The 26,938-nt window shown below is 40.8% G+C and overlaps 1 protein-coding gene across 8 annotated transcripts in view; it reads right to left on the bottom strand.

Moving 5' to 3' along the window:
- Positions 1-318: 318 nt before the first annotated feature.
- Positions 319-26,938, bottom strand: part of LOC111865267 (potassium voltage-gated channel protein Shab) — a 341,635-nt gene continuing 315,015 nt past the window's right edge. For 6 of the 8 annotated variants that reach the window (XM_033751801.1, XM_033751796.1, XM_033751806.1 and 3 more), the window contains 4 exons: positions 18,527-19,129; positions 16,857-17,034; positions 12,036-12,829; positions 3,246-3,458 (listed from right to left, as the gene is read on the bottom strand). In XM_033751801.1, the coding sequence (XP_033607692.1) occupies positions 12,045-12,829; positions 16,857-17,034; positions 18,527-19,129 (1,566 nt within the window). In that variant the 3' untranslated portion in view covers positions 3,246-3,458; positions 12,036-12,044. Of the gene's footprint in view, positions 2,016-3,245; positions 3,462-12,035; positions 12,830-16,856; positions 17,035-18,526; positions 19,130-26,938 lie in introns of those variants that run through there. The other 2 variants (XR_004513125.1, XM_023853173.2) reach the window with 2 other exon arrangements.

Here is a 26,938-nt window from a genome sequence, read left to right as displayed (position 1 = left end):
TAATTTTAAATATTAAAGCTAAATTGAGAATTTAAAATTTTAAACCAATTGACGTGTGAATATTAATAAAGATTTTAAACATAACTGACAAAATCAACAAGGGGAGTTCTGGAATACTGGGTACCGACTGACGATAGAGCAATGAACAATTGGCAATTCAATTCAATTCAATTCAATTCTGAAGTTTAAATGTTAATATTGAGTGCAGTGTGACAGCTACATGAAGTGAAATACACCTGATGTTGGCCAGTTGCAGCCGAAACATGTACTAGTGTGAAGAAAGGGGACAAGAACTACAATAAAGTGTTACATTTACAATGCAGTTTATATTATACATATAGAAGTGTGGAATGTAACAGGATGCTTAAATATAATATAGGTCACTGTGGAATGAAAGGAAAGAGTCTTATAACTAGTCTTGAGTTTCAGATTCATGTCTTAATTGCAATGTCTGATGCCATCAAACAAACATCCTTTCTTACAGTAATAAAATTTCCATTCCTTTTTTTTTGTTATTTCTTTGAAGCATGTCTCATTGATTCCTGATAAAGATACCAAGAGATATTTATTAGACAAGAAAGATAAAGAATAAAATTTATATCAAAATTTACTGAATACTGGGTACTTCAGTGTTGCAATTTACGTACTCATCGTGTGTGTTTCTATGAAGTCAGAGGTTTAGGTTGAACCCCTGACAGTAATGATGCTGTGAACCCTGCTGTTATGGTATGATAATTTTCAGTTTACTGCCATTCATAGGTGTTTCCTGCATGCTTATTGATAGCACTAAAATTTTTCTTCTGTACAGTCTATTGGGGTATTTTAGTAACCATGTATTGGGCAGACACCTATGGAAATATTTTCTGCCAACATTATTTTAAATTTTGTCTATTGATACAATTTATGCCAAGACTTTGTTTTGTGTTATGAATGTTTCATCTGGTAGTTTAAAGTTATATTCAAGATTTTTAAAAGATGGATTAAGCAAATGAAAATGATCTGAGAATATGGAGATTACTTTTAACAATCAAAAGAGTCTTTGCCAAAACAAATGAAATGCTCTTCCTACTCAGATTTTCATGTTGTAGATGTCATCTGTGAACTGTGAAATATCCAGTATGTTGTACATTTCGAATCCTCCTACAGTTAACCTTATCAAATCATATCATACAAAGAAGATATCCCATTTTACAAATGCACTTGTATTTCAAATTAATTATAGGTCTGATACTTTAAATGGAAGAATTCTGACTGACTTTGAGAATCATAGTTTTTCACAGAGAAAGGAATGGGTAACTATTTTTATTTTTGCTTCTTGTAAGTGTTACTTATCTCAGAAGTGGTTTTCACACAACAAATTTTAAGACAGGATATGCAGCTTGGTTACTGTGAATTTACATTTATTAGAAATCATTCTGATTTATAATGGGTATTTGAAACAAATTTACTTAATGAATTAACTGAGCACTTATTTATTCCAGATTCAAGTGGTGATGTCTACAAACATACTTTACATACTTTCTAGGGTAGTTTTTGTTGGTGAATATGGTTGATGACACTCTTCTGCTTTTCATAACCAACAACCACTTAGTTACTATATTTTGAAAAATGTTCATATGTACTTTATCATACAATGAGCAGGGATCACGTTGAAAGCACTGCTGTCAAAACAGGTGTATTACACAATAAGTTGCCAGTTTTGAAACTATTCACATCACCAAAACATATAATGATGATCACTTTTATTATATTATTACAAAAAAGAATCACAGGCAGAAATAAGCTTTTGCAAAATTTACTTCTTTGCATCCATTAACAACACTACTAAAATAATGTTCTTCCATCAATCATATTGCTTACATTCAGAATGTTTCAGAGTTCATGTTCAGTGTTCTCAAATACTGGAGACACTTTCTCATAGTCTGATGAATTTAATTTTTCATAATAACTCTCACTATTTTCACTTGCATCTGATGAGTTGCAAACAGGATATTCAGCGTGTATACATAGCTCTTCTGGGTTTTGGTATCAGCAGCCATTCCATTAAAAAAAAAACGTGGCAGATATTCACTTGTGAATTATAAAATCCTGAAGCATTTTTAGTCTTCCAGCACTTATTTGGGCACTACTTGTTTCTGGCAATATTACAATAATAACTATTTGTACATCAGTCACATGAGGATGTATTTGTGTGTTCAGTGTGTGTGTGTGTACAGTTTCAAACAAAGAAACAAACAAAACTTACACAATACCAGCCAAATACTGTAGTGAGATGTTTTTTCATCTTTTATTGACAATTGTAATGTGTTAGACAAAAGTCTACTCTTCTGACATAATTCCATTCTCTGACAGTACCTAGGCTTTCATTTAAATGGAATATATTTGCCCAGTTTTGGGCCAATATGTTTAGTGCCTAAAAATCACTTATAATACATCAAAATTGGCTGGTATTTCAGTCTTCTTTCTGTCATGGCTAGTTGCCACAGGCCTTTTATGTTCTTGTATTTGGGGGTAACTAACTTTACGTGTCCAAGCTTTTATCATTGCTTTTGTAGCATTTATCAGGATCTTCCATGTCTTTGTTTGGTTCAGTCTATATTGTACTTTTCTGTGACTGAGATATCTTTCTTTATGCATGTTAAGCGCCAATTTGTTGAAGAGTCATATTCAGGTTATGTTCTTTGAATTGTAGCCATGATAGATGTTCTTTATTTACCAAGTGTGTTTGGAGTCAACTTCAAATGGAAGAAGTAGGTTGAAGCACAAAGAACATTTTCTTTCATTCAAGTTACCATCTCAGTTACGTTGTAGAAGAATTTATGTCTTGTTTCTGTACACAAAGAACTGGAATTTGTTTCCCCCTATAACACTTTCTTTATTAGACATTCATTAAAATGAAACTCCATATCATTGAAGTCAGAGCGACTAAAGAAATGCCACATTTAATTTCTCTGTACTTGAATTATATCACATATTTCAGAGAGTTCATATGTGGTTGTGTAAAGCAGCTCTTACCAGTCGGTATGGTGACTAGCTATGGGTTGGATGACCGAATGGTCAGAGTTCAAGTCTGGTTAAGGTAAGAATTTTCTCTTCTCCAAGTTGTCAAAACTGGCGCTGAGGCCTAACCTAGCCTCCTACTGAATGGGTACTGGGGGCTCTTTCCCTGAAGCTAAAACGGCCGGGGCGTGAAGCTGACCGCTCACCTCCAACTAGTGGCGATGTCAAGAAAACGTGGATCTGTACATCCACTACCCCATATGCCTTCATGTTGTAGTGCTTAATTAGTTAAGCACAGGGACAACTTTACCTTACCTTGCCTCCTCCCGCTGTTTTCTTTAGCCCAGAGTCTGGTGACATCTCTCTGCTGATTATTAAACCACTTTGTTCCACCACCAGAAAGAGATTACTGCATCACTAGTATAGTAGTTGAATCTGGCATAGCAGAGAGATGACTGCTGCTGAAACAAAGTTTAATCCAGAAATTCAAAATTCATGTTTAGAATCAGACAGTAATTTGTTAGCATATATATGTAGGAATTAGGTTAACCATCAACACAACAAACATACTGGCTTTTAATGTTTTATAATTCAACTTTTTATTCCTGCTACATGTTTTGGTTGAACAAGACCAGTGAAAAGTGTCACATTATATACTAACAGATAAAATTTGCCTCAAGTTGGTAAGCATTACTTCAGCTTTCCATGAAGTGTACCTTACTCAGGGACATAAATGTTCATTGCTACTATCACAGAAGCCTGCTACTGAAACCCATTTTCAGCCACTTAAATCTATTTCATATGTTCTCAGTCTATTTCAGTAAGATCCATTTCAATATAATCATCAAACTTAAGACATTCATCAGGAAAATGTTGCAGCCAGGTTGCTGGCAATCCAGTTTCATATATGGGAGGTCCTGAGTTTGATTCTCTGTACATTTATGCATTTATGTACAGTTTAAATTTATCAGTTTATGCATGTATTTCTGAGCATGATTTCTTAAATGTCATGTTCCAGATTAATGTAGATGTTGTGATATATCAGTAACTGAGAATCTGTTAATCTGTATTCTCATATGTCGTGTTTTGGACATTGTTTGTATAAGAATAGCAATTACGATAAATAGTTCTGCATTTTTCATAATGGAAATTCCACTTGCTTTTTACAGATGTAGGGCTCGAAATGTTATCCATAGAGCAAAACAAATACTCTTATTCCCTCTGTGAGTGTACATGTGATGAATTGACCATGAAAAATTGAAATGAAATGAAAAATCAATGAATGAAAAAATTTCAAGCTGTGTGTAGTCAACACCCTGGCCACAGTGGTTCCCACTCTTTGTACTATTTCCTGCTGACTGGACATATGAAGCAAACTGAGACCCCCATACAGATTTTCATCAAATTTGAAACCATAGAATTTCATGAAAAAGACTTGAGCCATTTCATTTTCAATTTATTTTGGAGAATTTTAACAACTTCACACAAGGACCTGCATATATATGTTCTTGCTTGCATCTCGAAAGTAACTAACTAAATGTTTGCACAGCAAACAAAGCTTCTGAACAAAAACTCTAGAAAAAATTAGACACATGTTATGTTCTGAACACGCTTAGCATAAATCTAATGGCTTTCTAGAAAAGCGGAAGTGAATGAATCTTTCAAGAATGTCTATAATCAACACAAAGCACAAAAGAAGGCTTTATATTTTTTTGTTTATAATTCACATAATTTGTTTTTTTGTGTGAAAAGTGGAAAGACACATACAGGTAAAGTGTACTAGGGATCTTCCTGTGGTATAGGGTAGCCAGCACGTAAGGTTGACATTTTTGTTGTCATCTGTGAGCTTATCATTTAGAAAATGTGAGAACCTCAACTTCTCAAAACCCTAGGGGCCTCCACGGCTTGTTATAGGGATAGCTGTTTTTACCTTTACTCTCTTATCAGTGCTCTTGCTAGATATTATCAGTTCTGCCTGTGCGCTGGACAACATCATAAGCTGACAGTCATTAATTTGAAATCTAAAAGCAGTAACTGAGGGAGTGTGCCAGATTTGTCATGCTGCATGCACATTTCCTATATTGTATGTTCTTTCTAGAATATGTCATAAATACTACTGTTAACTTATAATTAATTATTATTCATTCCATTAAAAAACTGTATTCTTTGTAGCTGTTCTATTTTACTGTTGTTTATATGTGTATGAACCGCCTCATGTCATCTTTGTTTCTTCACTGTTGGCTTAAAAATTAATTGGAAATTAATTTTCATATAACGACCTATTCAGTGAATGCCTGTGAAGAACTGCACCCCGTTCATCTGACAAGGTCTGCTCGCACATCAAGTTCCACCTGTGTTCTGTAATAGTGGCTAGGCCACAGGCTGGAGGACTGAGGAATATGGATTTGATATTTATTTTCTTTACAGCATTGAGGGGGCTCACCTGGCTTCCTACCCAACAGATAAAGGGGTAAGGGCGTGGAGCTGAAGACCCATTTCCAAATAGTGCCAAGGTTAAGAATGCATCGAGCTATGACTCAATACCACATAAGTTTCCATGGTGAGGCAATTAAGCACATGGACGACTTTGCAAGAGGTGTTCAGATTCAGAATGGAAAACAGCAACAGTTAATGGTAATGAATGAAGACTGGTCATGCGGGAGGAATTTGTTGTTCATATGGACTGGAGTAGTGTGACCCGAGAATTTTTTCTTCGCTCCCCACCACATGTATATTTTTTTGTTCTATTGATCGGGCAGCTTAGAAGTAGACATGGCACAGGGCTGGGGCGCTGGTTCCCACCCTCTGCCCTAGATAAGGAGGTGCCATACTTTACTGCCTAATCAACTTCACTTTCTAAAAATCAGGGCCATGGAGTTTAGTGGAAATTACTTTATATCCAGCAAAATCTTGACGTTTCGAAGACTGTCTCTGTTATCAAGGACTGGTGTTCTTCAAAGCAAAGTTAATTAAAACTGTTATACGACGTTATGAATGAAGGACGATAAGACGCATTGGATATGTAGCACGCATGAGGGAGAGGAGAAATGCATACTGCTATGGCGTTAACCTTTCCCCGATGATTTACAGACACGAATTCGTAGATCATAACTCACACACACACACACACACACACAGATATATATATATATATATCTGTGTGTGTGTGTATATGAGTTACGTTTTTATATGCGCCGACACGCTTGTAAATTTTCACGTCAAACTGTAGCTGAACTTGTCCGAAATAAATTAAAAGAGGAAACAATGCGAAAGATTTTCATATAATTCTCGAATATAAAATTTAATACTCTGAAATCCTCTCGTGCCGTCAACCGCATCAATGTTGAGTCAAAGCAGATAGGTTTCAGAGATTCAGAGCTATATTCCGTCTTCGTTATGTGTGCCGATGTGGTGACTGAAGACGGAAATCTCTGAAACATTGTTTAAACGGCGCAACGGCCGAGAAGATTTCAGTACATTTATTCGACGTGAAAACTTCAAATCTTATAAAAAAGTAATGAAAATCCGTTAACTGATTCTCAAGCACTTTCATAGATATGATAAGAAAATTTCCGAACTTTTTTATTGAGCAATCATCCATGGCTTTCCGAATAAAATTGTGACGGGGCCTACGACGACGATGAATGTCTGTTCAGTTCAGACTGCGTTGCAGCCACGTGTTTTCTCATTCTAATATACTGTTTCTATTGCAATATGCCCTATGACTTTGAAGCAATTTATATACACGTATATCCCATTTTGGTTTACTGTATTTAATAACAATGACGTCTCAATGCTGACTGTTCATTCATTCATTACTAGCCTACTTTCCATCATCATCATCAGTAATCTGTCAAGACGACAGGTCCACAGTCTCTTCGAAAACAATTCCTCCATTTAATGCGATCTAGAGCTTTCTCCTTCAAATGACAGAATCCTCTTCTGTCCCAAAGGTCATCCAGCATCTTCTTACGTCTTCTTCCTCGTCTTCTTGTCACTTTTATCCGCCCCTCTATCTTTCCTTCGATAACTTCTTTTAGAAGGCAGTTTCTGCGTAAAACATGACCAATCCAATTAGCCTTCCGTTTTCTTATTTCGTGTAGGATATTCCTCTGCTCACTGACTCTAATTAACACTTCTTCATTTCTCACATAATCGGTCCAACTGATCTTCTCCATCCTTCTCCAACACCACATTTCGAAACTTTCCAGATGTTTCTGATCTACTGCCCTAAGTGTCCATGTTTCAGCCCCATACAGAGCTATGCTCCAAATGTAGCATTTCACTAGTTTCTTCCTCAAATTTAAGTCCAATTTGCTGGTAAAAAGATTCTTCTTCTTGCTAAATGCAGCTTTTGCCATGGCAATCCTGGATTTAATTTCACTAGTACACCTTCCATCATCTGTTAACAAGCTACCCAAATATTTAAAACATTTCACATTCTCCAGTTGTTTTTGGTCTATCTTTATTGTGACTGGGGTTGGTCGTCTCGAAATTTTCATTACTTTTGTTTATTCCACATTCCATATTTTGAAAAAATATGGCTTATGAGATCACCTTGTTCTGTGTATGCTCCCTGCGTTGCTAGGCAATGGTTCAGTAAACACGTTTCTGCGGCAATGAATATACGTGGAACAGCAGAATTGTTGGACGCATTGCTTTCTATGTGGTGAGTGTCATATCAAAGGAAATTAGGGGAGTGGTTCTTCCTCGTTAATCTTCGTCAGAAAAAGACAAAATACAAATAATTACAAAAATGGTTCTTAACTTAATGAAACAAAATGACTAAGCTGCCGTTGTAGCATGAGATACGTAAGCTAGACATCATCTGCTTTCCAGAGCCTTGACTGACAGGGGACTTTTATACAGAATAAAAGCAAGAATTTTCAATAAGTTTTTTTTTCCTTGGCACTATAGCCCCAGTGGGCCTAGGCCTACCTCCACGAACTTCTCCGTTCACTTCGGTTTTTCTAGATCTTACACATTCGGTAGGACTCCTTGGGCGGGTGATCAGCTCGTCGCAAGGCCTCTACCTGTACACAAACACAGAAAAACGCACAGAAACATCGATGCCGTGAGTGGGATTCCAACCCACGATCCCGGCTTCCGAGAGAGCGAAGACAGTGCATGCGAACATGCTGTAAGTGCGATACCTAAACTTAACAAAAGGCAAAGCATATTCATAAGAGACAAACTCAGCTTCTTGTCAGAGATGACGTTACATAAGGGAAAATCTCTGGTAGTGAACCTCACGGGGCTTGGGGCCAAGGCGAACTGATTGGCGATAAACCGCCAGTCGTAAAGTAACTGACTCTCTGAATAGTTCTTCCTAGAACTTCTAGTATAATTTCTATATATTAATTTTATATTTGTTACAGGTCAACGAAATTATCAAAATCAGCAGCAGGTGTTGCAGCTCCTTCAATATAGCCAAAATTCTTGTTGCCAGGGTTTGTGACGTCACACTTTTTGACAGAGCAAAGTATATGAGAGAAGAGGGGACAGCCAGCTCACGACAGTAACAGGTTCGTTACTGCTCAGTAACTATTCAAGCCTANATCCCGGGTCTGGTCAAGTGGGATTTGTGGTGGACAAAGTGGCGCTGGGGCAGGTTTTCTTCGGTTTCTCCTGCCAATCTTCATTCCACCAATTGCTCCACAATCACCCTCACCTATTATAATAGGTGAGGGTGATTGTGGAGCAATTGGTGGAATGAAGATTGGCAGGAGAAACCGAAGAAAACCTGCCCCAGCGCCACTTTGTCCACCACAAATCCCACTTGACCAGACCCGGGATCGAACCCGGGCCACCACGGTGGGAAGCCAGCAACTAACCGCTTGAGCTATGGCGCGGACAACTATTCAAGCTTAACGGAAAACCGTTTCCCCGATTAGACAGGCATATGAGAGAAGCCATCCGTTGGGTGACTGATCTTAAGAACAAGGGTCTAAGAAATCAAGAATGCAGAGAAGATATCCACAACTCCCCCACGAGACAAGCCTGCAACATCTGATGGTAAAGAAATAGATTCCTCGGAAGGATCTCCTGGGAACCGTCCTTGTATCATCACAAGTCACTCAAAGGGCACAGATGTCACAGAGACGCTGAAGTGCAAGAACTAGGCTCCTAGAGTTTAGTGGCTCAGTTGGATGAATGTCTCAGTATTTACCGCGACCTGATATGATTGGAACATGAGGATTCGGATCTGACCAGTTTGTTTTGAACCTCCCCTAGAGGCCACTGTACACGGGTTTGCAGATATTACGGAATTGTAAGAATTTGGTGACCCACTGGAGTGCATTTCTCAATATCTAGAGTGACCTAGCGTGGCTGGAACATGTACCTGTGTTTCATCAGCTTTAGTAGGTTTCTCTGGGGCCTCCCTTACAGGTAATTTGGCATTTAATTATAAACGCTTAAGCAATTATACCTAGAGAATCGCCGTGATTTTATGATACCTCACATAAACGTTCAGCGCTGTCCGCATCGAAAGAGCATTGGCCCATTGTGCCGTGTTTTCCAGCCGGATGCCTGATGTTCTATTTGATAATGAATGTTCTGACTGTTCTTTATGCCGCTAGACATACCGGTATGTATTCTGACCATTACCAGGCTGCAACTACAGGCTTCGGCATTTGGAGTTGGAATGACATTCTGACAACAGAGCTACATTCTTCCTTCTGAGATGATGGTTGCTATGTCACATACAGACATGGTCAATAGCTTGGGACTGTTGTTCGCTGTATTGTATTTGAGTTTCCCAAACAATTATTCACCATCCCGAGATTACAGTTTTTATTGTACGTTTATTGACAGCAATTGATTGGAAATTAATCTACGAAATTCGAATGCGGACTAGTACTAATCATTTCAGTGCGTCGTAGACACTGGTATTTAACCTGTTATCATCATATGGGTTATTGGTGAATAAGTCTCCCACCACGGGAAGCCCGGGCCTTCAACTAAATCTGCTCACTGATGTTTTTAGAAGTGTGCTATGTGTATTAATTTCTTTCCTGCAGCAAATGCAAACAGCAAGCCGGTGAAAGTGATGGCCACAGAGCAAACATTGTTTTTATTTTTTAAGTTTTTCTTGTATCATGATATTAATTCTTGTTTCTCGAAGTCCCTGCAAGCGAACGAAAGGATGGTTCCTTGAAACAGGAGTCTTTTTCAAATACTCACATATTGTGACATTAGGTCTGAAAGCCGGAATATTCCATTGCTGGCCAAGGGTTCGCTAAACACGTTCCCGTGGTAACGGATACGCTGGGAAAAGTTAAGCGCGGTCACGGGATTGACACACGTTTCGTGGCAAACCAGAGTAACACACGAACCGTTGGCGATAGTGATCTTTCTTCGGTTCGTCCTGAGGTATAAAAGAGAGTTCGTAAAACAGTCGCAATGTGACTTTGACTTTGACTTGAGTCGTCAGTCACACCGTGTGGAGGCGGGGTCGAATACCTCCACCGTGACCCTGCGAGTCGTAGGAGGCGACGAAGAGGGAAGTCTCAAACCTCAGAGAGTAAAATATGGTCGTGAGTCCAAGGGACTCGGACCCTAGAAAGACTGCGCTGGCAAGGACCAGCAGCATATACAAAAGACAGATCCGTCCTCTCGTCAGAGAGGGTGCCCCACAGAAACAAGACCGTAACTGTCAAACGGTAATAATTAATATTTGGTCATGAGCCCCAGATGGGGCTCGACACCAAGACTTACTGACTGAATGACCATGAGTCGCATTGTGACTTTAACTTGAGTCGTTAGTCGAGGGAGTCGCAGCAGAAAGAAGAACTAAGAAGTAATTCTTCAGCAGTGGTGAGAGAGTTCAGTGTTCGACTGTGGAGTGCTAACCAGCGGACAGCGGAAGCTGAAGAAGTGACCGATTCGTAAATGAAACCAAGTCAGTCACGCAGAAGAGAAGATACTCGTAGTCCAGCAAGGAATGGAGCGAGTCTTAGGCAGCCATTGGTTGTGTGCTGTTACAGTTGGTTGCAATTGTAAGGAAGTACCAATAAATCCAATCATTATTTATTATTCATCACGGAGCCCCGGACACGTGACAATATTGTCAGGTGTATGTGTGACTAGAGATGGGTTTTGGTTAGGATGTTGGATTTACTGACCATTTACAGGCCCTAGCTACAAATAANATACTTTTTCTTCTACCCTGAAGATGGAGGCGATACGTTCCTCCGAAACGTCGGTTAACACCACATATACACGGTGCCAAATCCCAGAAGACTGCTTTCTTCATAGTCACCGCCGTGAAAGCCTCAAATTTTACAATTATAACACTATCGCTATTTCAACACTTTACAAGATCACAAAATCACTCTAAGTCTTTTCCAGCCCGTAGTATCTTCACTAGGAGTTGCCTAGTAACAGTTTCTAACAATGGCTATTCCTCTGCTTCCGCCCTCAGTTCCTCTCTGAATGGCGGTTCCCTTCTAACTGTGTATTCTTCAACCAGTTGTCCTCCTTATAACTCCTCGGCACTGACCACCGTAAAAATCCCCGTTTCCAATAATAACTCAATTGTTTCGTGCAAACTTTTGCCGCCGGAACGTGTTCGTTTGCTATCGTTGCCTAGAAACGAGTCTACTGGCTGCAGTATTTAGTCATGTTCAACAGAATATATCTCCACTTAAAGCGAAGGCATTAAATAACTTCAGAATTAATCTACGTAACAACAAATCAAGTAGATTCTAAAGGGTTCTGACGATGGTGGATGACACAAACAATTACTGGGTTCTTGGACTTTTTCCATCGTCCAGAATTTTAGGTAATAGACGACACGACGTTTCGGAAAATGGATCTGTTTCGGTCTTCAGGTGAGAAAAGAAGACACCTACTCAGTTGTGCCCCTTAGAAAGAGCTAATCTCAATCACTGGTCCAGACAGTACATGCCTTAAACCGCTGGCCTACCGTGACCGGCCGGAAAGAGATAAATACCAAATGAAAATGCTCGGTTGACGCTTGGCTGTGTGAGCTTCTTGACGGCTTCATGTTCACACTGTGACTATGATCATACCTGTGATTGCTACGACGTGGGAAGATCCTGCTTCTGTTTAGTCCTCGGTCGACTACTTCCGGTCCCAGCACCACCGCTGTGGTGACGCCGGGCAGGTGCCAACAGCTCCACGGCCGTTTGATGAAGCAGCAACTTGGTCTCCTCTGTGGGGGAGTGCTCCTCCGCCGCAGACGCTGGTGGGCAGATGTATAAGGGGCCCGACGTTTGCGGACCACCACCACAGCAGCCACCATCCCCTGGTGCGGACACGCACCCCCCCACAACCGCTTCTAGCCTCTCTCTGTACCTGTTCTCCACGGACGCCTCGTCTCGGGCGTGTTTCTCCCCTCCAAACAAGTCCTCCAACATGAGCAGGGGCGACTTTAGCTTCCGCGACTTGTCGCCCTCTTCACTTAGCCCTACAAATTTGATGGGAAGAGCGTGGGGTTTCGTGCCGGATTTAGGCCCTATGGCGCGCAACTGCTGCAGCTTCTGGGGCTGCCTTGCCATGGCGGGTGTCGCTGGAGGCGAGAGAGTGGCTGCCCGGATGGGGAGTTTGTTGGGCGAATACTCAGAGCCAGACCCTGCACCGCACCCAGTGCCGCCATTGTCGGATGCGCTGACGCCGGAAGTATTGTCCGAGATCAGTTTCTCTGTTTCCGGATCTGTCGAAGAGCGTCCATTTCTGTGATGATGTCCGCTACTGTCTGACTTCTTCAGGATGGACTTTGAACGGCGATGCTGATCCAGAGTCGGACTTGTTCTGCTGTCAATGGAGTCTACAGACAGTGATGATTTGCTCCGTCCTTCCTTACCTGGATACAAAAAAGAACTCATTACAGCAGTAGTGAACCAAAATTGTTGCCAGTGGCAAGAGGTTTGAAGTATTTCGAAGGCTCATGAGATCAATGCCTCATGTAGTGCTGCATAAAGCGACACTATTGAGTTGGAAAGCACACGGGCAGGTATCAGGTCACAGATAGCAATGAAGAAAACTGGGAACGGCACTGCAGTGAACAATCCAAGAAAAATAACTTTTACTGAGAATTGTGACAGTACAGGGAAATGGGTTTGAGGTGAAGGGCAAGTGAAAGCCAACGAGACGACAGAAACATAATTTTGATGCTGGTAGAGGCATCTACTTGTCTGATATCTGAAAATAATTCAAATTTCTCGAACTATTCATTTATTCCTGTGCTATCTCAGTAACTGGGAACCATAGGCCGCGCCATAGCTCAAGCGGGTAGTCGCTGGCTTCCCACCGCGACGGCCCGGGTTCAAACCCGGGTCTAGTCAAGTGGGATTTGTGGTGTACAAAGTGGCGCTGGGGCAGGTTTTCTCCGAGTACTTCGGTTTCCCCGTCCAATCTTCATTCCACAAAATTCTCCATCATCACAATCACCCGGGGCAAGTACAATAGTCCAATCAGTGGCCGCCGTGCCGAGTGGAACCAACTGGACTCCCCCCCCCCCCACTATGCGGACCAGGAACCACAGCGGACAAGGGGGGGGTAACTATATCACTGACAAAACGATAGTGACTAAGATAATGATAGTAAAATAATAATGATAATAATAATAATGCAGCATATAGACCCTTTGTTAGGTAACGACCACGGCACAAACAGGTTCCCACAGCAACGAGCTGACGCGTAACAATAGAGCAACTGTTGGAAACGGTATTTTCTACGTGGTCCGTGCTGAGATATTATAACCGAAACAAGTTTAGAAGTTAAGTCAGTTGTAAGGTAGTGTATGAAAAGTAGACTTAGACGGCGTAGTTGAGAGCCAGTGGGAAACGAAATGAGCGCGAAGCTGAAGAATCTCCACTGTTAGAAGCCGTTACCAGGGAAAGACCGGTGAAGACACGGCAGACTGAAAAGACTTAGCGTGTGCTGTAGTGAACTCTGAAGTGTGCAGATCAGTGATGACTGATGACGCTATAATTAACTGTAGTCACGAGTCATGCGTTAAAGTGGTCAATAAATCCAATCTCAAATCCAAACCCCGTCTATAGGCACTCCAATAGGTGGCAATAATGACAATAACTTGAAATCCAGTTTACACCAAACGAAGTAAATACTACATTCAAAGGAATAAGTGGGGACAGAGCGGGATGGTCTAGAGTAACGCTTTAGAATTGTGCGTGCTCGGTTGCAATCTCGGTCGAGACGTCGGCTATGGTGACTGAGTTTCCCTGTTTTTCTCAGTCCCTCCAGATAAATTCTAGCACATTATCGCAAATTTGGCTACGACCACTCCAAAGTCAATTCCAATTCATCAAAAGATATCCTGAGTGAGGGTTTTCATGGTTTTCTTTAATAACACCAAATGAATGCTGGGATAATACCTCTATCAGACCATGACCTCTTCCTTCCAAGTCCTTTCCAATTCATCATTTGTCTATCATCCTAACATCCGTTACAGAAACAGCGTAAGTAAATAACCCACGGGAGAAAATACAAGGAATTTCATAAATAAATGAGTCTTGCAACCAATATATTGTGCAATTATAAAAAGACAGCATAATAAAACATTTGAAAGTCCTCAAAATCCTAATTTAAGAATGTTGTCGCTTAAGCTGACGAAGCCAAGAAGGCCCTTGGCAGTTTGAATGTCTTCGCCTTCAAAATTCCGAATTATACCGACAACTGCGTAGAGACAACGATAATAACAATAATAATAATTATAACAATGACTTTGCATACATATGTAGGCCGTGTATACAGGCTGTGAGACATAACCTCTGCATCTGGATACCCACTGTACATCTATGAAGAAGGAAACTCGGATTTTAAGAGTGTCAGAACGTATCTATACACTGCATCCGTTTCGAGGATTTATTTATAAAGAGAGTGTCAGTAACATATACTAACTAATACTTGGTTCGTTCTTTTGTGGATTATTTTACGATTCCATCAGTAGCTCTATTGTACTGTATGCGATGACACGACGATAATGACGTGGAAAGGATAGGGAAGGAAGTGGTAATGGCCTAATTCCATGATTTTCCAGGAAGGAGTAAGGACAACCATGAAAATCCTCGATCAGGATGAATGTCCTGGACAAGATCGAACCCAGTACCACCGGAATACAAGGTCAGAGGATCGCTTTTATTCCTACCCGCCCGGTCCAATCAGTGTTAATCGGTAAAGTGACCAGCTATGTATGTATGTACAATAGGGGTGGGCCATAAAAACAGGCCCCCACACTGTGACCTTCAATGATCTATTGTGCTTAAGTGACCAGCTAACTTTCAAAGTTCACAGTAACTTTGCTCTGTGTTGAGCTCAAAACATGGCTGTCAGATTTGTTATCAAGTTATGGCGTATGAAGATGAGAGATTTACGTGACCTGTACTTTAAAGTCACAGGAAGGGCAAACGGTAATACAGAATATTACAGGAATAAACTCTGCAGCACTCAGGGGAGAAGTATTGGGCAGATCAATCACGGGGCCTTGTCTCGATCATGCTTCACCGCTGGAGGGCGGTCGGCGCTCTATCTCGGCCTGCATCGGCTACATTAATGAGCTTGGCCGCCTTTTGACGTCTATGTCTCTTTTTATTGCAGCCACTCGGGTCAATCAGGTTCTTGCAGAACAGCTGCATAAAATATAATAGTAGTATGTGGGGTCTGAGGTTCTCGCAGCGGTCAACACGCAGAGTGTTATCCTCTCAAATACGGCGTTGTCTATGACCTCCATCTTGAAGTAAGGAAGTAGAATGTTGGTAGAATTCTACGAGATCACACGGCATTACATAGCAGAAGATATTGTGATGCATAGACCCACCGTTAAGCAACGATTCGGTAAAAACGTTCCGCTGGAGACAAAGTGCACAAAAATAGGACGTCCATTGCTAGGCAACGAATCAGTAACACGGCTCCTTAATAATCGAGGCTGTTTTTTCTGCATGGTAAGTGGTTATAAAGAAATGTTCAGCAACAGAGAGTAGTCGGAAGTGAAGAGTCGAGTTTCGGGACGTCAGCCTGCCGGGATATGAACTTGGGAGCACAAGAGTTGAATTGAGTCGAGTCTTCGGAGTAGACAGTTACAGAATAATGGCAAGAAAAGAATTAGGCTGTGAAAAGAAGACTCCATATGTGATTTGAAGTGACAGTGAGACTGTCATAAATCCGTTGCCAGGAAACGACTAGTGAAGGCAGAAAACCCTAATGTGTATGAAACGGTGAACTGTAAAGTGTTTAGATCAGCGATAGCACTGTATCACCTGTAGTCCCGAGTTGTGGATGTATAAGGCGCAATAAATCCAATCATCCAATCAAATTATATCCAATTATAAGTTATGCGCAAAGCCCCTAATTCGCGAAAATATTATCCTTCGCACTCTGTTTTAAAACAATCTCATTTCATGTTTTCTCTTAAGGCGAGAGATCAATTTTTACATCCATACAAAACAAGAGGTACATCCCAGATTGAAGGCAGTGCTTGATATCTGAAATAAAAAACTCACGTATCCTTAAAAATAAATTTAATTTTTTCTACATGTACAGCTTACGATAATATACAACTAATGAATATTCCAATACCTGACAGATGTATGCGGAGCAACTTGTGTTCTGAAGGTATGAGCTTAGAATCTTGGCAAGGGTGCTGTCTGTGCTTAGGGTTTTCTTGATTTTTCCAGTCTCTTCACACGAATGTTGCGATCCTTCTTCTACGAAGATAGTTATTACATTCTCTGCGTTTTTCTTTGAATGCATTCTTCACTCTATAACCTATGCACCTAAAACAGCGCCTTTATGTGACCTAGGATATGAGAGTTGAAATGCTATCTGTTTGAGTTGGTAGACAGTAAGGCGAAACATATGGATATTCGTACCTTCAAGCGTCTGGATTCCGAACAGATGCTGGTTGATGAGCCTCGTGGCTGACGCGATGCTGCGAGTGGGCATGAAGCTCGGTCTCTTGCTGGAACCTCGCTGTTTGGTCTCCAGGCTTTCCTGGGAGTCTCCCGTTGCTCGTTCTGGCTCCCCGAACCTCGTCCGGAGCTTCACACCCTGGCAACACACAGCAACAGTCTCATTCACACCGTGGCAACACACATCAACAGTCTTACTCACACCCTGGCAACACACAGCAACAGTCTCATTCACGCCCTGGCAACACACAGCAACAGTCTCACTCACGCCCTGGCAACACACAACAATATTCTCATTCACACCATGGCAACAAATAGCAACAGTATCATTCAACCCTGGAAATATAGCAATAGTTTCATTCACACCCTGGCAACACACAGTAAGTCTCATTCACACCCTGGCGGCACACAGCAACAGCCTCACTCACACCCTGGCAGCACACAGCAACAGCCTCACTCACGCCCTGGCAACACACAGCAACAGTCTCATTCACACCCTGGAAACACACAGCAATAGCCTCACTCACACCCTGGCAACACACAGCAACAGTCTCACTTACACCCTGGCAACACACAACAATATTCTCATTCACACCCTGGCAACACACAGTAAATCTCATTCACACCCTGGCAACACACAGCAAATCTCATTCAAAACCCTGGCAACACACAGTAAGTCTCATTCACACCATGGCAACAAATAGCAACAGTATTATTCAACCCTGGGAACATAACAATAGTTTAATTCACACCCTGGCAAGACACAGCAAGCCTCATTCACACTCTGGCAGCACACAGCAACAGTCTCACTCACACCCTGGCAACATAAAGCAACAGTCTCATTCACAACTTAGTAACAGGAATAGTCTCATTCACACGCTGGCAACAAATAGCAACAGTCTCATTCACACCCCGGCAGCACACAAAACAGTCTCATTCACACCCTGGTAGAGCACAGCAAGTCGTCCAGTCCCTGGTAACACAGACCAATATGCAAAACTCCTCCAATGTGCTTTGTGTGTGTATCTCCCTTTCAATCCTGCTCACTCCGTAACTGAGTCTTGGGCCGTTGAGCTCACACACAAATAAAGAAGAACTGATCTGAGTTACTTCTTGATGTGATATTTTGTACTAGGCGTGGTTCTTGCAGTCATTAAAATACTACTTTCATTCATTTTAAATGGATTTATTTTGCTTTTCTCTCTTCTTAATATCCTTCATTTGTGTAAATGGTAAAGAGGTCAATTTATCCATGTAACAGGCCGTGGAGACCCATAGGGTTGTGAGACTTCGAGGCTCGCACATTTTCTAGGCAACCGGTTCACAGACAGCGGTGAGGTTATCAGCCTTACGCTCCGACCAGGCGCCCTTTACGTCCAGGAAGATTCCTAGTACTCATTTCTGTTAGAGACTGAGTCGATCCCAGGGCCATAGTGCTGCTGGAAGGATTAAGTCAAATGAAAAATCCAATTAACTCATCGAGAATCGAACCCGCGACCTTCCGGCTTGTAGCATAGTACCGCTTGTCCTCCACCCACAAATAACTAACAAGTAGTTAATATTCAAATGCTAGGCCTTACAACGTCCCCTCTCACGTGACATGCGCAAGCGGCTGGGCGGGAGCGACGTACCTGCTGGAACCGAGTTTTCCTGTGTTTAGGCAGCGGAGTGTCATTAAGGCTCCCCCTGCTGCCCCTCTCCGAAGCAACACCAGGGAATCCCTGGAAGGATTCGTCCATAGGTGAAGCCCCGAGACTTCGCAGAGCTGTGTCACCTGATGCACTCTTCTTCACAACTCCGAGACTGCCCCTGCTTGTCGACAGCGCAGAGAGCACCAGTGGCTGTTGCAGCTGCTGCAACGGGCTGCTGTCTCTGCTCCTTTGGTTGTCCATTGGATTGACGTAGAGGTTGCTGTCCAACACGAGGTCCACTATGGCACAGGCTGGATCTGCGATGTCGGAGGTGAGGTCCCCCTGAGAGAGGAAAGGGTGCGTGCTGCAGCTTGCATAAGTGTCGGAACTGTCTACGCTTCCTAGATCTCCGTTGTTACTGTTCGCTCCGACCTTACTGGCGCTGTTCAGATCAATACTCATTGGCACGTACTGGCCACCGGCACTCCCGGCTTGTGCCCAATATCCGGCCTTCAGTGTCTTCATCTCGAGGCAAACGGGGTTTCGGAAGTCACTCGTGGGCAGAGGCATTAGACTCTCCGCGTCAATGAATTCCTTGAATTCCTATAAAAAGAGGAAACCGTGAATGTACAGAAATTATTTTGGTGTGTTACATGTTTCAAAATCCAGCCGTACAGTCAACAACATAAAGAAAGTGAACTTATTCGATCAAAATTAGTTCCTACGCAATTAAACAAGGACAAACAATTAATTAATTTATTTCAAATTAAATGAAATAAATTATTCGATGTTAATAACATAATTGTAGTATCAGTATTTATTAATTTTTAAATTTATCTGTGAAAGATCAACATTTCGATCCTCGCCATAATTTGTTTCTATTTTTTATCTTCTGCTGGATATTATTTATAAAATAAATTCTCTCTATGTTAAGTGATACTGTGGAGCTGCGTCAACCGAAATAAAGGAACACCAACAGAATGAACAGTTTCACAGTGAACAGTGGGTCCTCAGTACTGCAGTATCGGTTTTAGTGTTATCCACCCCTCCATAAGAACATTTCCAGAGTGGTCTATCTAGACTTTTCTATCAATAATTTGTTATCAATTCCTTATTTTCATCAATTCTGTCCATCTCATGCTGTAAGCATAATGAGCCGCCTGGTTATGTAATTATGTACAGGATGAAACCACTTCTTCTTTCGTAGGTCTAACTAACTGTTTTCTTGAACACGTGTTCACACATAACGCAGCCAATGCGGTTTCCTGCCAATTCCTTGTTTAATGAAATGCCAATGAGAAAAGTTTCCAGGCCTTATTTATTAGCGTGGTCGAAATAAATTTTGGAAGAAAATTTCGCATACCAAATAAAAGAGAAAAATGTAAGAAACACATTTTATACAGCAATATTTTCACAATAAGCAGAAGTTACCACCGAGAATGGAGAAAGTGTTTTTATTTTGCGGTTCCTTTCTACCAGAATTGAGTGACCGAAGGAAGGTAAAGAGATTGCTCTGACTAAATCGATTATCTCTCCCTTTTTTTTATTAGACGTGGAATTCTGAAACGTAACTTTGTTCGATCACAGGAGAAACTACAACACACGCCTGTTTCGTTAACAATATATGGAAACAGGAGGCGAACAAATTTTTCGAAGTAAATACCAGGTCACACATGTTTTATGCCAGATTTACAGGAAGTTATACATATTTTGCGAGAAATTTCGCGTCTGTAACAGTACTGCGCGCAAGAACTTTAATAATAATTCAGGTTTTAAATATTAATATATCGCTAATATTATATAAACAATAATGATAAAGGGTGTGCCAAAACACAGTCAGTAAATGTCACAGGCAAAATTCAGAGTCGACGGATTAAACAGACAATTCGTGGATATGTAATCATCGTTTCACTTCGGTTTTACTATATCTTAGACATACGGTAGGACTCCTTGGGCGGGTGATCAGCTCGTCGCAAGGCCTCTACTATTACACAAACACAGAAAAACGCACACAAACATCCATGCCCTGAGTGGGATTCGAACCCACGATCCCGGCTTCCGAGCGAGCGAAGACAGTGCATGCCTTAGACCGCTCGGCTACCGTAACCGGCATATATATGTATATATACCTGTAAAATTTGTCACTAATTACACTAATTGCGATGAATTAGCAATGTTGAATGTTACAGCAGTTTGGTGTGCAAACTGAACTACTATATACCATAACCAGACTCTAGACAAGTAAGTGTTTGTACTCGAGACAAAGTGAGATACACTGGAGTTAATACAGCAATGAAAACTTACACAAATACAGAAGCAGGTATGGTTGGCTGTAAAAGTACCAATTGCAGAAGTAACTAGTCCGAATTCAAGACGGACTAAGAACGAACTTTAAGCATAAGTATGAAAAAGCAACTATACAGCACAAAGAAGAGGGCAAACAAGCGTGAGAACTGCTTTCCATGCACAGGATTAATATCAGGCCTTGATGTTACACACTGGCGTTCCTAAGTGTGAATCAGTGAAGTTTCAAGTATTCGAATATTCAACATGGTGGATATCTATAAACTTCTTAGCTGAACCCAACATCAGCGAATTATATTTATTTTAATTTTGATGGACATTGGCCATATAAGTCACTGGGGTTATGAATGTGGAATTTTGAAAACCTACTGATAATAAACGGATTTTAGAAATCTTGAAAATATTTTGTGTGTGTTTTCGCGAAAACTGTGAGGTTATGTCTGCAGAAATAACGCGTTGAGACCGAGAATGGAAAGAAAATTATATGCCACGAGAACTTCCCATAATTTCTTGTTTTGTCGATTTGTCAGATTCGAACGTCTTCAAATGAATGGAAGGCTCATAGTATAGTCAAGCGTAAATTTCCATGCTAATTCTATGCAGACACAGCAGTGAAACGCTGTGTGACAGAAGACAATCGATGAGCGATCAGTTATCTCTGCAAAATTCACTTAACTGCTTCAGAAACAAATGCATCTGTGCTACAGAGGGCTATCACAAGGCATGAATGGCTCAGTTTCCATTTTACGAATAGCACGAGGCGGTGAAATGCAAATGCATCAGTTTGTGGAATTCTCTGCTGCTGACTTTGCTTTATTTCATAGCCTAATTAGGTAAACACAACAACATAATAGAATCAAGGAATGCAATTCATTTTTTATGTGCAAAGTCGAGATTTTCATACAGTCAATCTATTTAAATGGCTGATTTGTAAAAGGTTCTGACGTTGGTGTATTACACCCAGGATTTTTTAGTGTAGTATTCTGAACGGAACACAGCGATTTGTAAGCTGGATTTGTTTCCTTCTTCAGGTGAAGTTGTGGGGCCTCACCTGAAAAGTTCGTCCCTTCATAAGGAGATTAATATCGGATCCATGATTGCGACTAGTCCTCCATAACGGGCTCAGCTTAGTGAGTGCCTCCTACCATTTCTCTTGAGGAAGGAATCAGATTAAGCTTCCGAAAATCTGCGTTGTGTTCAGAACACTAAATGATGAACAAAGTCCAGAAATTCTGTGATACCTAGTGTCTGAATAATATTTTAAAGGCAAATTTCTAAAAGAAAAATCCGTGGCTTTAGTTCGCAAGCGAGCTATACCGACAGAGCGACTGCCGCTTGTCGGCGAAGTTAGTACCAACTTCAGCCGACAGAGGGTGTCACGTGGTCAGCGCAACGAACCCCACGGCCGGTAACTTCCGTTTTTTAGACCGGAGCCGCTGTGTCCTTGAAATAACTCCTCAATTATCCTCAAGAGGCTGAGTGGACCCCGTTCCAGACCCACAACTTCTCAGAAAATCTGGTAGCGCCGGTAATCGTCTATCTCACAGAAAACACGCGCATTTTCATTACAGAGACTGAGTTAATTATGTGTAGACAAATAAAAACTCTTTCATCTAGGGGTAAAACAAATTCTAGTGTCGCAATGTCCTTCCAGACAAATTCCAGGATAGTAAGTACTTCGGTTGGATACTTCCGCTTCTTTCTAAATCATTCGAAATTCATCGCTCCACTTGATGTTATCTTGTGTCGATACAGAAACCAATGTTAAGAGCCCACAAGACGGACAATTCAAACTCCGAAGGGATTTGCAGTGAATACACGGGACCCAACTCTGTAAGTGCTGGGGGCTAAACTTTTTTTTACGTTAGAATCTTGTATTAAAATATTTATTTCAGAACTGAGAACTTTTCAGTGAGATATCCTACAAGGCCGTTCCACATCTCAGGCGGTTAGTTGCCGATTTCCCACCGCGGAGGCCCGGGTTCGAGCCCAGGTCAGAACATGTGGGATTTGTGGTGAACAAAGTGGCACTGATGCAGGTTTTCTCAGAGTACTTCGGTTTCCCTTGTCAATTCCCGTTCCACCGACTGCTCCACGTTCATCATCTATTATACGTGGCTGGTACATTTAATGGCCGACGTACCAATTGGGCTCAGTCTCACCCCACCCCAATAAACTAAAAAAAAAGTATTGCAACAATGGTAAATTTATCTTGAAGTTATTTTCTCGTAATGAGGGTCTGTGACATTCAATGCTAGTGACGTCATATCATAATATTTCATTATGCAGGTTAATCAAACTGTAACTTGACATCGCTAGAAGGCTAAGTGTTCCGAGTCATTCTCCCGCCCGAATTAAGTTTCTGGCTAAAAGTGATGACAGCCTCAGCCACTCATGCTCTCTGGTTGTAGGCACACATCAGAACGTGCATCAAGCCACTAGCAACATGCATCATCTACTTGCGTTTTGCACCAGTCAGTATGCCTATATCAAACATTAGGTAATTTGCCAAGCCTGGGCTCCCTCGATGCTGTGCAGGGAAATCAGACGAACACAGCCTCCACTTGTACGCCCCTGTGCTACAGTAGGAAGAGACAAAACTGAAGTTTGATGTGCGGGTATCTGCAACTTTATACGTGCCACGTCTTTCTTTCACGGCTATTTCCACTTCGGAGTAAACATATAAAAGTTTATTTTACTTGTCCGTGTTGACTGAATGTCGGAAAGATTGAGATGAAGTCTATAAACACCATCAAACGAAAGGAGGCTAATTTTGTTAGAGTTCGCTTTTGTTTCCCTTCCGTCAGCCGTCAAAACGGATAGCATAATAATTGAAGTAGTTTCGGGGCCATGAGGCAAGTGTTACTTTATGTCTGGATCAAGAGTCATAACGCCCAATAAGCATTAAATGTATTATGAATTAAGTGACCTCATGAGACAGAACAGCGGAGAGCAGTAGCGTAGTTTGTTGAGGCAATATGCTACAAGCATATTCTCGGTGAGGTAATTATATTTTACGTTTATCTAATCCAGCCATTATATGGCTCTGGGGTCGACCCAGGCTCTAACAGAAATGAGTACATATTATCTTCCTGGGAGTAAAGGACGGCCGGTGCTTAAGGCTGAAAACCTCACCGCCATCTATGATCTGAGTGTCTAGAATATGTGTGAGCCTCGACGTCTCACTATTCTATAGGTCTTCACGGCCGTTACAGGGGTAGCTTTACCTTTTTACTATGAAATAGAGTTTTATTTTTCTAGAATCTTGCAATCACTCAAGAAATTCCCAGAAATTTAAGGAACCGGCGGTTTCAATCCAGTGTTCATAACAGCCCAAAATATATACGATGCTCTCCTCTTAATCCGAAATGCCCACAGGATCCTTCCTTATCTGCAGTCAACAACCGATTTCTCAATACATTGGCACGAAATGACAAGGAACTCTATTAACTGTGGGCAATGAGCTCAGTAATTTATTAAATTTGAATTCGGAAGGAAGGCTGAAATGTCAGAAACTTAAAAGTGTACGACCACGCCCCAAATTCCGGTCTCGAGGTTCACTCGACAGACGCGCGATCGATAGAACTCGTACATTGTGCAATTTTGTTGTATCACATTTTTGTTGTGCATGAATTTTCAAATCTGATGCCTGTTTTGTGCAGATATTTTGAAATGAATAAAGTTCGTATTATTTTTAATGTAAGTCGTTCTAACACTAAATTTAAAATTATTTTCTTTGTAATAATATCTGTCAAATTTATATCCTTCATAATATTACAAGACTAATCAACGAAGAGTCTGCTACACTTAGACATTAGTAGAGACCAAATATATATATTAATGACATTTTATTTAACAGTAGTTATTTTTATGTTCGATACAAGTAGGCGACGGATACAACATTTCCCGCAAATATATATATCCATAATATTGTATAGAAAGTGGGTCTAACAATAATAATAATAATAATAATAATAATAATAATAATAATAATAATAATAATAATAATTTCATATTCTAGGACGATTTGTCTTCTTTATTTTTATCGCTGGATGATTTATTGGAAACTCGCCGCAATTTTTGTAATAATTACTTCTTACTTGAGCTAGGCTCGCCAGAAAGCAATCACGTGATTTACTGATTTTCCGTTTTACAGTGGCTCTTTACTGATGTTGTTGATTCTGTTGTTTCTTGCACCGTTAGAATGATGACAGTTTTGCAGACGTTTCGGAAGTACACGCTGACTAACTAACTAACTCCATGGGGCAACATTTTCTTTGAAAATTATCAATCGCTCAGTTAGTCAAGAAATTCATTCCGCTTATGAATCATGAATATTTTATATACATATCTATCCCAAATCAAATGAATCCATTCCACATCCTCAAAATCCGTTTCTTCAAGATTCATTTTAATATTATCATATCTATATCTATTTGTCTCGAATGATCTTTTATCTTCAGGTTTCCCTTCTCTACCATGCCCCATCCTGTTCATTCCCTTAGCTTCAAATATTTGTTGAAGCGTACAAAACATAACAATTTTCATTTTCCAGTTTTCTTAAGCCTCCTGTCACGTCTTGTCTCCTAGACCCAAACATTATCCTCAGACTTCTATTCTCAACTATCACTTGGTCTATATTATTCTCTTAAAAGATCAAGTTCCATGCCATATAAAACAATTCTTTCTTTCGTTTTGAATATTTTAATCTTTTTAAGTGTATTTACTAATTCAAATTAAAACATTTGATTTCTGTGTTCAATGGCGAAGGTGACTGTGTTGGAAGCAGCGGATTTCTGAAATAAGATTAAATGCTGTGATGCCCATTCGTTGCTCCGTGAATAACTGCAGTGATAAGTGAGAATTCATAAAATATTTACACTTGTGATGTAAAATGAAAACAAAACGTCTGGGCCTGCAGGTGCGACGTTGCAATGTGCTGTGAAGGGACTGTGTTGCAACACTGGATGCTCAGTTTCGTGAATTCATAACGTGCTTGAAATAGCTAGGCTGTTAGACCTCATAGATGAATCAAAGTTACGTTAAGATGATATGTGAAGTTCGGGTCTGCCGCTCAAAACTGTTCCCACACTCTTGGCCGTGCTCTTGCACAAAATAGATCGTGTTGTGCATATCTGAATATGTACAGGAAAATTTCAAAAGTTGGAAGAAATAATCATGAGCTACACAGCGTGAACAATATATGTCTTATATGTAACATTTCAGGTTATCACGGCAGTGACTATGAAGAAAGCAGTCTTCTGGGATGTGGCGCCGTGTAGATATTGTGTTAACCGACGTTTCGGATGAACGTATCGCATCCATCTTCAGGGTAGGAAAAAAGAAGAAAATCCGCGAGCGAGGAACCAGCGTGAGCAGTTGCTAACGGACTAATAGTGCTCACGCTGGTTCCTCGCTCGCGGATTTTCTTCTTTTTTCTTCTACCCTGAAGATGGAGGCGAATATATTCATCCGAAACGTCGGTTAATACAATATATACATGGCGCCACATCCAAGAAGACTGCTTTCGTCAATATATGTCATATGTTATAAACACATGAGACCTGTGATGTTAGGAAGCTAGTTTAGTGCGGAAAAATGGCCGTTAAGGCATATGCCACAGCTTAAACATTTATAATAGGCAGACAGACAGTGCCCTTTCACATAAAAGTACGTGTATATTACACATATATTGCAAGATTTACCGTTCTCAGGGGCCGTTACACTTTGTGCGATAAAATGCCGTGTAGTTCGTCAAAAATTAGCCGACGTTCGTGAGGAACAGGTTAACCTCGATTTTCAGGGTCAAAGAATAAGGCAAGGAATAAGCCGGAAGCAGGTAGCAAGCAGTCCTTGCTTGGCTATTCTTCGACAATAAAAATAGATGCAACGCTTTCCCCCGAAATGTCTGTTTTCTTTTCAACGGACTGCACAATATTAAAATACACAAGGGAGAGAACTTCAAAATTGATTAATATTGTTAATGTAATATAAAAATATATAAATTTTAAGTCAAATTTCTGCTTTATAAATATTTTAAATGACTCGGACCATTTCTCTGTGAGAAATAACTTTGTTTTCAAACCAGGAAGACCAGTATCGATTTAA

This window comes from Cryptotermes secundus, unplaced genomic scaffold (assembly GCF_002891405.2).
Source record: "Cryptotermes secundus unplaced genomic scaffold, Csec_1.0 scaffold806, whole genome shotgun sequence".
Classification (NCBI taxonomy): Eukaryota; Metazoa; Arthropoda; class Insecta; order Blattodea; family Kalotermitidae; genus Cryptotermes; species Cryptotermes secundus.
This window is presented reverse-complemented; position numbering and strand designations above follow the sequence as displayed.